The 13,494-nt window shown below is 39.2% G+C and overlaps 1 protein-coding gene across 1 annotated transcript; it reads left to right on the top strand.

The window, feature by feature from the left end:
• The first annotated feature begins 592 nt into the window (after positions 1–592).
• Positions 593–8,587, top strand: LOC138025268 (uncharacterized). The gene is made up of 4 exons (XM_068872502.1): positions 593–708; positions 2,844–3,186; positions 5,614–6,249; positions 7,687–8,587. The coding sequence occupies exons 2-4, from the start codon at positions 2,844–2,846 to the stop codon at positions 8,181–8,183; spliced, it is 1,476 nt and encodes a 491-aa protein (XP_068728603.1). The 5' UTR covers positions 593–708; the 3' UTR covers positions 8,184–8,587.
• The last annotated feature ends 4,907 nt before the right edge of the window (positions 8,588–13,494 follow it).

Raw genomic sequence — 13,494 nt, forward strand, 5'->3', positions numbered from 1 at the left:
AAGGAATACTCCGAGATAAAACCCTCAAAGGAAAGCGAAAAGTTGGTGTTTTGACATGGATCTGCTGTAAAATTAATACACCCTAGAACAGAATGTTTGGTAACCTGAGTGTCAGGCCTTTCTTAGCAACAGGGTAGGGGTAGGGAGGAATTCGCTTCTTCCCGATCTGCCAAGAAAAAACAAGAAAAAGAAAAGAAAAGCCTGATACTCAGGTTAAATGTTTGACAAATTGTATTTTTGACGGCGCCAGAAAGTGGTGACCAAGGAACTTTTCCCGGTAGTGAGGTTTGTAGCCTACGTAGCTGGTTATCACCTGTGGTCGCGAAAGATTTCGAGCGGCGTGAGAAGGCTGGGGCGGGGGAAACGAAGAACCCCCCGTCCCCCGCCCTACCCTTCTCTCGGCTTCGCCCGTTCCGCGTGCAACGACATAACAGCCAGCTGTGCATGCTATAACGTTGTTTTGGCCTTGTTACGCACGTGCGTGCATCAAGCCTCACTAGGATATAATGGATCATTGTTTCCTGCACGTGAATGTGTCATTTGAAACGAGGCCAAAACAACAAAGTCATCGCTCCCTGATCAACGTCCGCATACATGATCACGTGGTGATGCATTATAAAGGCCGGTGTTTTTCGTCTACAATCGTTTGCAGTGCCTGCTGAATATAAAGACTCGTGTAACGATTCCATCCATAACAACTGCGTCAAGGTGAGTAACCTACCTCTTGCTAAATATTAATTTAAAATGCAAAAAACAAACTTAGGAACTCATTATCAAATAACTTATAAAGGAATGAGTTGCTTTTGTAAATACAATAGGTTTTTTACCAAAAATCCAATCCGTTGACATACGGTGGAGAGAAATCGATAACTACAGTGATCCCAATCTTAAAATCAGTCGATTTGTCGAACTTTCCTTTACTTTAGAACCCTATGGAAAATAACTTTAATCTGTTCTACAGTATTTTTAAAGTCTTAGGTATTTTCCAATCCTCCATATTCAAAATTGTCCAATTTACTGAGAACTTTTACTTAAGGATAATAAGTTTTTTCTTTGAAAGCGAGGGTTATTTCTGATAAAGAAAGACTGAAGGTTTCTTATCACAAAAATTCGAAATTGTCATTTCTTACCCTCGATTAAACTTTTCTTGAAGAATTTACCAAATTAAGTAGAATTTTATTACGTAACACGTCCTTTTGACCAGAAGTTGCGCCACGTCAATTTCATTCTTGTTACATGAGGATCGCATTAAACAAAAATAGAAATAAGGCTATTTTATCGATCAGTGTAAGAGATTTTCGTTGACTGGAAGGTAAAACGTGATTTAAAGTAGATTTGCCGTACTTTCTGAGAGAATGTACGTTAGGTGTGGTCGATCCGGATTTTTCTTCCTGTGCATCATTACCAATAACAAGCCTTGCGAGAACTAAATCTTATGGCAAATGTTCTTCGCGAGCGATCAAGAAAGTCAGAAATGTCATCTGCTAATAGGTGTTACTATCAACGACTTGCCCATTGAAATACCCTAAACTGCATTACGTAATCAAAAAAGCAAATCCCCTTTTTGTTGCGTGCAAGTAAGTTTCAATTGATGTAGAATAACAATATAAAGGTTCAAATTCTTATCTGTAGTAAGAACATCTGCAGTCATTTCAATTGCAAAAAAACTATTTTCATACACAAACGCTTCGTATAAAGGGGGTGATGGCAGAGAGGATTAAATTTGAACCTAAATACGTTTTGGGGGAAGCTCCTGGGTGTCCCCGACGGCTATGATTCGGATATTCTCTCTATTTTCCAACTCTAAGCCAGGGCAAAGCCTTTGCACTCGCTTTGGACGGGATGCCGACCAAAGGCAGGAAGCTGACCTGTGCAGGAATTAATCGTTGATAGCCGAGATATAACGGAAACTATAGTTGAGGTCACACTACCCACTTTTGCCCGATAGAAAATCGATTTACCTAAGGAAAATTTACCTGAGTATACCCGATGTAAATTTATCTCGGGTTTCATTTTCCCTAAATGAAAAGGTCACAGTGAAGCAAATCACATCCAGGTATTTACAAGGGATTGAGGGGACTAAATTTCAGTCTTTCTTGTTAAATTAAAATTTCGAGCTCCTTTAAAGCAGCGAGAGTGAAATCTTGGTGCCTCTTTTCGGCTTCCATTTCAAACTTCATGTTCCTGCATTGCCACGCGATCTCGATCCTCTGCTTTCATCATCACTCTTGTTGACCCTGCAGCAATTCAATCAGAGTTTCTCGTTCGGCAGTTTTCTTTCGCTTATCCATTTTTCTTCGATTCATTTTTCAAATGAAACGCGTACTGATTGCAAATGATTTATACTTAAACGTTCGATCTAAACCACTCCATCTTCTTCCTTTGACACACGCACACGCACGCGACAAAAGACTTCCATTTCGTTTCAGTTACAACGCGACGCGATGAAATCAAATCTATCATCAGCGCGTTTGCCGACGAGCATCTATTGGCTAAATACCTTGGGATTTCAAGTTTACCCCTTCAAAACATGTAGGGTAACTGTCAAGAGAAATTCTATTGTTCTCTTGATGAATTCAAGCTTCGATGGAAAACATTTTCCCTGGGTAATTTACCTGGGGAAGTATCGGTCACTATTCTAAATTTAAGTTTCCCTAGTTAAAACTGTCAACAATTCAAATTTACCAATGCAAAAAGATCCCATTTTGACCACAGCATAAGTATGTAAACTTGACAGTCACCCACACCCACAAACGCAATAGAAGATTTGTTGTGCCAGATCGTATTATTACAATTTTGCAGAACAAATACTTAACAATTTGTGTTCTTTCTTTATTTCATAGATGAGGTTAGTCCCTGTATTTCTTGTGCTCTGCCTGGTGACTGTGGACGCTGGGCTTTTGGATCTTTTCTCTAAAAAAGTGCCCATAAGGAAATTTGACCTTGGTTCAGCTGTTCAAAAGATTGGTCAGGTTTTTGCCGGCAATTTCAATCCATCCAAGTTTCTGCAGGAACTCATTCCAAAGCCAAAGCAACTTGAAGCTTCTGAGTCGTCAAATAAATCCCCGAAATTCTGCGGCAAATATGAATGCCCGCTCTTTTACGAAGAGGAGCTAAACAAGACTAGCGACTACAAACTTCGATGCTATTCAAAATCCTACAAATGGGTGACTACTCGATATGATGGTAAGTTTCCAATGATAGATACATGTAAATGACTGGAAGCTGTATTTCATTAAGTAAGTAAGGAACTTTATTTCAACTCGGGTTGATGAGGCTGATTAGGCCCCTAGAAAATACATGCTGATATGCCGAGAAAAGTGAAATAAATAAATAAATAAATAAATAAAAATTGTATATGTATATATACATGATCAATTAATAACTAACATTCTAACTATATCAATAAATAAACGATCCTAACTCTAAAAATTATTACAATGAATCATATAAATCTGTACATATAACAGATGTAGTTCTCTCACAGCCTTCTTAAATTCCTTAAGAATTTTCGTTGAACGTAATTTATCCGGTAAAGAATTCATTGTCATAAAGAAAGAGATTGCCAGGGGTCATGTGTCGTGCAATTTTGTGTAGTGTCAAGACCCGCCAATGCCTATAAAAACTTCGCGACTGAACACTGTATAACAACATTCTGTACAACAAAACGAGAAAAGAAAGGCAGGATATGATAAAACAGATTACTCTTGAATATTCAGTCTTGCAAAAAGTCGGCCAAGATGAAGAAATTGTCTTGTTTTTTATGTAAAGGTATTCATTTTACAGGACATTTCTAAGTTTCTTGTATATGAATCTACATGATTTAAGGAGTAATGTAGCTATAAGAATTTGAGCTTACCAAAGTTCGTGTTGAATGATTGAAGCACAAGAAAATTCTAAGCAATAAAATCTTCCTTTCAGAAATTATAACTGGAACTGAGAACTTTTTACAAAAATCTCAGCAAACTATGTGCACAGCTTCCCATAAATGTTAGGCGACCATTTTGAATGCCAAATATTTGTGTAAAAAGAAATAACCCTTTCGAAACCCGGCCATCACAGACAACTTTATCCCCATGGAGAATATCGGTAGAATCTGAAAACCTCAACTCTTGCAAACAGATTGTATTCACCCAAGTGCCTTACTGGCCTCTTCTGATTTAATTCGAAAGAGAATTCCATATTAAGAGTTCCTCCCATTTCCTTCTATAGAGTGGCACATATAGATTTTACTCTGTGTAAAACCCCTGACCATTTTTGTCGTCAATGGGGACCAGTTCGAAAAATACATATAAAAATATAACAAAATAAATATTTTTTTTTGCAATGTAAAATATTCTTGCTCATGAAGATTTAAGCTAACGATCCCATATGACGGATTTAAGCGTGACATGGCCTCTCCTGGTTGGTTCAGATGCCTGCCTGTTGTTTTTTTTTTTTTTTCCCGCATAAGTATATCTGGTTCTGCCGCCCAGTCAAGAGCACAAGAAATTTAGTCTTGGTGTAAGTTTAATTTAGTCTAATTTAGTCTTGTTCTAATTTAGTCTTAATAATAGGTGTAAGCTGTAGCACTCGTTAGTGAACTGAAGATGGCCTCGACCGAGAAAAAGAAAATATACTCGGCATTGGCGTACAAGAGTTGTGGGAACGTGGAACTCCCTTCCACTTTCCTTCGTTCTTTTAAAGCTTTAGCTAAAAGGTTTTTTTATGGCTTAGTACAGTTTTAAGTGTTCTTATTGTTATAATATTTGATCTGCTTTAATATGGGGTCTTTGACTCTTTTGCATTTCATCCCTTGGCCTCTGTTTTTTTGCATGCCATAATTAAATTGTAATAAATAAAAAAATAGATAATTACTTTGGTTTTGCATTACTTCACTCAGTTATTGGTTCAAAGTTCTCGCGCCACTTTTTCAACCAATCAGAAGTGAAACCAAAACCAATCGTAGCTCCGCGTGCACATTTTCTCGCGCTTTGTGTCGGTTACGTGTAATTACTTTGCGTTTTGATTGGTTTAATGGATTGCCTCCGCCCTTTTTGATTTGGCCAAAGTAATTACTTTGGTTTTGGTTTTACGACACTCATTTGAAAACCGCTCTGAATAAATTAGACTCGAACATTTAGTACCAACAAGAGTCCATGACCACTTGTGTGGGATGTAGTTTCGTTCGCGTGCCCTTTATTTTTTAAATTTCAATTTTTTAATTGCGATGAAAAAAAGCATAATTGTTAAAAGAACTGTCTGGACATTGCCCATGTCAAATGCAAAGCTTAGTAGACAGGTTAAGAAAAAAATGCAAATTCGAAAAAGTTTCTTTTTGTTTTGGCCATTTTCAAAATCTATCTCTCGATCTGTACAGATCCTGCAAACTTTGCTTCAAGCACAACAGTAAAATTGAACACTGCGAGGTTTTGTTTGTACATACTCCTGTTTAACCGCTTTGGTCACGTGCATTTCCGTAACAATATTCGTGTATAATAAGTTCAACATTTCGACTTGATTTTAGCGGATATGTGACGAAAATCGATTATATGCACGAACGACCATAAACGGGTTAACCCCAATATACAAGTTGTCCAAATATACGATTATACATTCACGCTTCTCTTCCAGGTACCAGCAGCAAACGAGAGTCCTTCATGCGCCTTTTCAAATACATCAGCGGCAGCAATATGGCCGGAATGAAAATGGACATGACGGTTCCCGTTGCTATGCAAATAAAACTTCGATCCCAATCGATGTCATATCAAACCATGAGCTTCTTCATTCCATTTGAACACCAGCTAGACGCACCCTCACCAACTGATAGAAATGTCAACCTGGAAATAGCCGAACCATTTTGCGCCTACGTGAAAGTGTACGGTGGCTATTCAAGTTTGTCGCAAGTTCGAGAGAATTACCAGACACTTGTAGAAGCCCTTAAGGAAGATGGCCGCGGCGATGATATCAGCTCTGATGGTATTTATTCTGCAGGTTACGACTCTCCCATGAAGTTCTGGAAACGTCACAATGAAATTTGGATCGTCAGCATCAACCACAAGCCCAAATCCGAAAATAGGTCTATTCTAGAATCCCCCACGAAGTCAACACCAATCATATCCGTTGATGAGCCACCCGTGGTTGAAAAGGCTCCAGAATTCTGTGATGGCCACGATTGTCCATCTTTCTACGAGGAGGACCTTAATGCTACCGACTTCAAGCTACGTTGCTATCCCATGTCTTATAAGTGGGTGTCTACGAGTGTAACAAGTAAGTTAAATCACAAGTTCTTGTCTTATGATTGGTTTATTTCCCAAAATGAGTGTTTCAATTGCATTACACTTTGACGCTAGCATGAAGCGAGCAGCGTTGTCTAGACTCTTGTCGAGAACGGCGAATTTACAAGCAATTGTGGGAAAAATATCTCAACGTTCTTGTTCAGGGAGGGGTGAGGGCAATCTAACAACAGACAACAGACAAATTATTTTTAACATGGTTTGGAGCGGAATGAGTTTAAGGTTACTGCTAACCTTTTTGGGGTGCCTTCCGGGAAATCTTTCGTAAGCGCGTTATTTTCGGTAAAACTCCAGCTAACTATAGATCACCGAAAAGGTAATAAAATGAAGAATCCGAATATATGCACATTTTTCTTTATTAAGGGTTTCTTTAGCGTGCGCGAAGCTTCAAACACAAAACCATACATGTTCACTTTGCTGAATTACCCGCCTTCGCATTATCACGCACAACCAAACAAACTGTACTGTATTATGTGTCGGGGTTTTAGGATCTCCCAATTGGTTTCTGAGAAAATAAACTTTGAAGTTGACCAATGTAAAATTTTCCGTTTCGCGACACGCAGAGACGAGTCAAAGTAAAAATATTTCTAATCATTTATAAGCCCGACACAATTACGTGGACCAATATCCGACGATCATTTTGCCCAAATTTTGAAAAAATCCCTCAAATCTACATACCCTATCAATTCATTTGAAGAGGAGCTATTCCTGGAAAAATTAACCCCGAGTTTTCTGGCTGAAAAGATTTTACGCGTTTTCACACCTTGTCAATGCGGGTGTGAATGCAGTCATGCCGCTATGATGCCGCCGACCAATGAAAATCGAGGTAATTAGGCCCCCTGACATTGAGCGCTGCATACCTGATTGCAGACTTAGCCCTTGTCGCTAGTAGCGAGCTGAGTTTTCTCCGTTTCCTCGATGGAATCTTTCTTTTTTTTAGACCCGGTCTTGTTCATACTTTTCAACCCAGGGAGAACTTTCCCGTTTCGACTTCTCTCCTTGTTTCATGCGTTTCATGGCCTAGTAAGGACGATATTGCCTGGCATATCCCTTTAACACAACGGCATCGATTACAAATAAATGACGAACTCAACAAGCTATAAAGTGAAGATATCCGGGTGTATTCCCGCGTCAAACTAAGTTTAAATCACGAAAAACACAAAACTTGCAATAACTCCGCAAGAAAAAAAAAACATTTTCTAATAATTTCTTTTTTACAAGAAAACAAACGTAATGATCTATCTTATGGTAGCTTTTAAACATTTTGCAAAATTCGAGATCGAAAAGGTTAGCAGTAACCTTAAAGGGAAATCAGTACATCCCATATGTTCTAGGTTATAGATTTAAATTAATTCTACTAAGAAGGATTGTGGGTCTTAGGTTTATGTTTGATTTTTTCTCTATGTCATAGATATGTATCCCAAGGCTGCCGGTAGGACAGCGTTCTGGCGTCTTTTCAGGTACATACAAGGCAGTAACGCAGAACAAATGAAGATTGACATGACCGTTCCTGTAACGATGAAGATGCAACCCCTCCAGTCTGGATCCGGCTCTCAGTTTGTCGAGAAGAACTACACGATGAGCTTCTTCATCCCCTTTAAGCACCAAGAGGACGCACCTGCCCCTTCTGCAGATAATGTTATGTTAACAGATGTCGAACCGTTCTGTGCCTACGTGAAAGAGTATGGCGGTTTCTCGGACATGACGAAGGTCGCGAGGCATTACAAGGAGCTTGTAGCATCACTGAAAAAGCATAACCTGGAGGATGATTTCTACACCAATATGTTCTATACTGCCGGCTACGACAGCCCTTCCAGGCTATTCAAACGACACAATGAAATCTGGCTTGTCAGTAAAAGCCGCAATCCAGTTAACGAACTTTTGGAAAGCCGTATTCTCAGCCAGTAATACTCGGCCTTGCCCTCGAGATGGATCCTGCTTCTGTTTAAGGAAGCATCACTCTTTCAATTAGCTATTGTACAAATCTCACTTTATAGTTTTCTCGAAGCCAAAAACCAGAATCATGAACGACCGTCATAAACCTGTTATTTCACGGCTCTTTCTTTAATTTCTCCTGGCGTAGAGCAGGCCAAAGTGACAGTCGAAAGAATTTCTAGTGCAAGAATGTGAATTTTATCGCATTTTATGTTACGCTAATGATACATCGACTGGCTGTTAGCCCAACGCAATGTCAAATACTCTAGTTAAACACTAGTTGCCATCAACTTTCCATGATTTGTTGGCGTTAAATAACGTTGTATATTGAATCATACTTAACCAATAAAATGTTAATTTGATAACAATCGCAAAAAGATGCAGACTGTCTGCCTTGGTTCTACCACAGGTCACCCAAACGAATAATTCGAGCCTTAAAAATCGACACGAACACACAAGGTGAGGTATAATTAAGTTTTTTTTTTTTCTCTCGCTTTTAACTAAGCTTAGCCGATTTTTTCGGTATTTCATGTTTCCCACAGAAATCCTACAAATCGTTACGTTGACAGTGCATTCGAATTATACGTTTGGGTGGCCTATGGTTCTGCTGAAAAGCACTGAACTTTCTTGCGGGAGGTCGTGTTTTGGAAATCTCATCTGAACGGACCAACCAACGCGACCAGCGGTCAGGGACTTGAAATATAATACCCATAAAAGGCTCCTAGGAATAGGGGCGCAATAGTTTGACCTTTTAGTCTTCTTGGGTGTGATATACGAAAAACGGTTAACCTAATTATCGCCTTCCCCTCGAAATCTATAGACATTCTTCCTTAAGCAAATTAATTTGACGGTAAATGCACGACCAAGATTACAACGCTAGAATGACTACCAAACCATCGTCAATCAATTAAGCGCAGTATCACGAGTTTCTAACAGTGCTGTAATGAGCTGATTGTCCGTTATTGTCTTAGACTGTCCTTTTTTACAGTTTTAACGGTCCTTTTACTGTCGCTGCAATAGATGATTGGACTTTCTCCTCCGCACAGGTATTCATCCACAGCACTAAGTGTGTGCAGCCGCGAATGCCGAGACATAATCTCTCCATCCCCAACTCGCTTAACGCCTGCACTGTCTCTTTCAGCGGATTAATGATCTCGTTGCGAATTTTAATTCCTTTGACAGATCATCGTTAAGACTAAACAACTGGTTGACGTTGAAATTCACAGTCCTCACATTAATTTAAAAAGGCACAGTAACTTTGAAGCTCGAGTATCTCTTTGTTTATATGATTCGTCTTGGTCACTGTGAACAATTAAACCTATACCCAATCTAATACTTGTAGATAAAGCTTCCATTTTCGAAACATTTGCATTCGAGCCAAAAATACGACACAGATCAAGCAAAAGCTTGCTTCTGTCAAAAGTTTCATTTCCTTGTGTCTAAAAATGGTGTGTACATTGTTAAGCTTCTGTCTCAACACTTCACTGAGATACTGCGAATTGAGACGGTTTGTTCGACCTCACAAACTTACTTAGAATTATTCAAATGGTGGTCAAAATTTCAGAAGGATAACGCCAGTGACAATAATTGATATTATTTATTGTGGAAAGAACATTAAGCATTAGAGTAAGAACATTAGAGTAGGCCTTCCACGTTTTGATTACAAAATACCAAACAATGGCACAGGGATACCCAATGACCGAATGTCTTAAAATTTGTCAGAATGACCTAAAATGGTTTCCATAATGCTTTAAAAGTTCGTTTAGTGAGTTTGCAGCTGCTCTGCAAAACATTTATCTGTTGCGATGTTCTAGAGGAACTTCAGCTCTGTAGAAATTTCTCGGTAGCTTTTTTGCCACATTAACGAAAAAGGTACCATCCAGAAGTACCCACCGGATCCGTTCCCCAGAATATCCGATCGCGGCAGACTTAAGTCGACCTGGCTGGGAATCTTAGCTCTGGTTAGAGTCTTGCTGGGAAAATTGCTTATCGACCGATAGATAGCTGGCAAATTGTTTTGTGTGCACTAATAGCTTCTGCTTGCAATGTAAAATCAGGCAGTTTGGCTTGTTTATTACAATTTTGCTTTGTCAGCAAACAATAGTTGTCTGTTCTGCTGTCATTTAGAGTGAAATTGTACTTTACCCTGAACGCTCCCTTTTTCCACGTTCCAATCGCTGAAATACGTCATCGTACCGCACAACGGGTTATCTGGAAATCTAGAAACGTTATTTGCTTCGAGTAGCTAGTTTATTCGCAATTTGCTGGTCCTGACGCCGAAAAGCTACACTGTATCACACAACTGGTTATCTGAAGTACCTGAAACGCTGTTGGGCACATCTATACTTCACAATTTGCTCCCGCGGACGCGGAAAAACGGCATCGTATCCTACGACTGGCTATATGAAAATCTGGAAACGTTATTTGGTACGTGTAGTTTATTCACATTTTGCTGCTTAGTGGCTGAGGCCGTAATAATTATACAGGAGTCATTTGCTTCTAAAACACTGTACAGGATTATTATCCTTATACATATTTTGTCTGTCCAAATGAAGCGCGGTCAGACACTGGTCAGAGGGGATTCATCAAACGTTGTTGGTTGGCTGCCAGAGACATCAGGACTTTATTGATTGATTGAAAAGATTAAGGTAAACTAATAATAACTAATAACTACTTTTAGATTTAAACTCGGTGAATGAGCCTATGTATCTAATATTCAGTGTCAGTATCAAGTAACGCGCTTGGGAAAAGCCGGGAAAATTCTTTTCTGTCTTTTTTCCAAACCGTATTCATAGATCACAGCGGAACTGTATTCTATTTCAAAGCCAACAGAAATTATGGAAGAGTTTGGCAACTATCATCCGTAGTAAAAAGTTTTCTGATCTTTCGGGTTTCGTACAGACATATATAACGTAATTCTTAGATCTTGTTACCCTTTACCAGAGGATTTTTTTTTCCAAGGTCCAAAGGCCGCGCTGGTGTACGAAGGGCTCTCAGCACGTTTTTTAAACCTTTTATCTTAATCGAATGGAATATACTGCCGTAATTGCCTTTAAAATATCACGCGCGAGAAGGTCAGGGAAGGTCTACCAAGTTTCATCAAAGCTACGCATGTTAATTAATCAGGAACATATCCGAGAGCTCTTTCTTCATTTTTATTGCGTGGCGCATCAAGTGCTTCAACATCATTAACTTTAGTTCGCACTTTTATCTTTCCAACGAGACTTTAAATTCCGAATTACGATCTTTTCCAGTTTTTTTTTTTTTTTTTTGTGCGCAAACTTGAGCTCCTGTAGCTCCATGAAAGCTGTTTTCACCAAAAAACAACAACAAAGGATTATGTCTGTTATGGCCTGAAATTACAACCTCCAAACTTGTCCTGGTAAATGCCGCAGTCTTGCCGCAGCCAATCGAACTTCACGTAGTGATAGACGCCTGTCAAATAATCTGGTATTTCACCGACACTCCCAGAACTTTTGATTCTCCACCTCCTTGGCCACAAGTTCTTGAGCTTACGGCGAACAATGTTGTTTTGCCGTTCGCTTCACAGCATCACAACATTCAGTCACATCTTCCTCGCTTGTAGAGTCATTTTAAAACCAAGAAACCCCATCTTCCAAAAGAAAGTGTAAAAGTCCTTTGCTCAGATAAAGCGAGAATGAATAAAAGTTGCGCGCTTTTGAAATTTGAATTCTGAATTAGCAGCTCCAATTCCACATTAAAAACAATAAAAACAGATGTCACGTCGAACTTGTAAAGGTCCATCTGTAAACAAAACCTTGAAAGAATGTTCAAATCAACGAGTAAATTGGCCCAGTGACAACACTGCGTTGACCTTAGCGTACATCATGCGAATGAGCCGCTAACATCTTCACGCCTGGGATCCTTGCAAATTGAAAACTACGAATTGGCATATATCTTTTAGTTGTTTTTTTACACCACTGAGCTTCCTTTTTTTTTTTTTTGCCTTTTGTTTATTAACTTGAAACGGTACCCTCTATTGTCATTGTATTGTGCTTATGCTTCTCAGAATTTTTTCAGGGGGCTGCTACGCCGCGTTCTCGGGTGATGTCCTGTTGTTTTTGTTTTTGTTGACGATGCTACGGTTTAGGTATTTTACTTGTACACGGTGTATGGATCATAGGCATGAATTTGCCTTTTATGAATGGCATTTTCTGCTGACCTTTATTTTAACGAGATGCTTCTGTGAAGCATACACTGGGTTGCCTGTGGTACGTGCTACAGAAAATCAGAAGGCACTGAATTGTGTGGTATTGAAATACAGCATTCCAGTCTCTGAAGAACAACAAATAAAGGAGAAGCGAGAAACATTGGCTTCTGGGCTGACATGTTGATAATTTTCAAGTTCCCTCACAACTTCTGTTTACCACAAGTGTGCCCTCTGAGCATCTGACAGCTTTCTAATACTAAAGTTCACTGAAGTTAAGCCCTTCCGGGCGGGGTTAGTGTTTGGATGGGAGACCAAGACAACATTCCCCTCAAAAAACAGAAGCATCGGACCGAAAATACTATTAACTCTAACAAATGCGAACTCAGCAAGGTACAGATCTTGTTAGCTTGCTTTATGCAAAACAAATATTGATGAAAAAGCAAATAACTATTGATACACAGTTTCCAGAAAGAGCAGAAGGAAGTTTCCCGGACGGTCGATCGAGAATAAATATTTACGACATGAAAACAACATTAATTTTGAACCGTGAATATAGAATATAAAAAGTTACGATCAGCGACAAACATTTTGGGAGATTTTTGCTACGTTCAAGTAAATTGCAAAATCGAAAGTGACATGGCCGGAATTCAGCGGGTGCTGTGATTAAGTTACCGCGGCATGTTTACTCGCCAAACAGTGAAGCATCTGTCTCAAATGATGGCAAGATACCGGGTTTTTGTAAGTTTCTTTTTCTGGCAAGTGTTATAAAGTTTGACAATGAAATGAGCGAAGTCAAAACAAAGATCACAATCGCCCAACTCTTGTTTATGCAAAGTCAAAATTTACTCTCCAAGACGCGTACGACGTTATCATCAACAGGAAATTCCATCATTCTGGAAATAGCAGCTACTTTATTATTCATCTGCGTCACAAGTTTTCACTGATTTTGGGGCTCATTTTGTTGAAACTCAAGCACACTTTCAACAGGCCTGTGAACCCTTCCTGCTTACAGAGCAATACTAAAAAACTTCTCCCATATCACATTTCAACCTTAAGCTCGAAAATTCAATACACAACATGATATTATAATTCACAAAGGCAGAAAATACCACA

Source organism: Montipora capricornis, chromosome 2 (assembly GCF_036669925.1).
Source record: "Montipora capricornis isolate CH-2021 chromosome 2, ASM3666992v2, whole genome shotgun sequence".
Taxonomy (NCBI): domain Eukaryota; kingdom Metazoa; phylum Cnidaria; class Anthozoa; order Scleractinia; family Acroporidae; genus Montipora; species Montipora capricornis.

Excerpts from the sequence above, each read along its gene's own strand:
- LOC138025268 (XM_068872502.1), top strand. The coding sequence starts at position 2,844 with ATGAGGTTAGTCCCTGTATTTCTTGTGCTCTGCCTGGTGACTGTGGAC. Across the intron at positions 3,187-5,613 it reads GGTGACTACTCGATATGATG|GTACCAGCAGCAAACGAGAG; the intron begins GTAAGTTTCCAA and ends CTTCTCTTCCAG. Across the intron at positions 6,250-7,686 it reads GGTGTCTACGAGTGTAACAA|ATATGTATCCCAAGGCTGCC; the intron begins GTAAGTTAAATC and ends TCTATGTCATAG.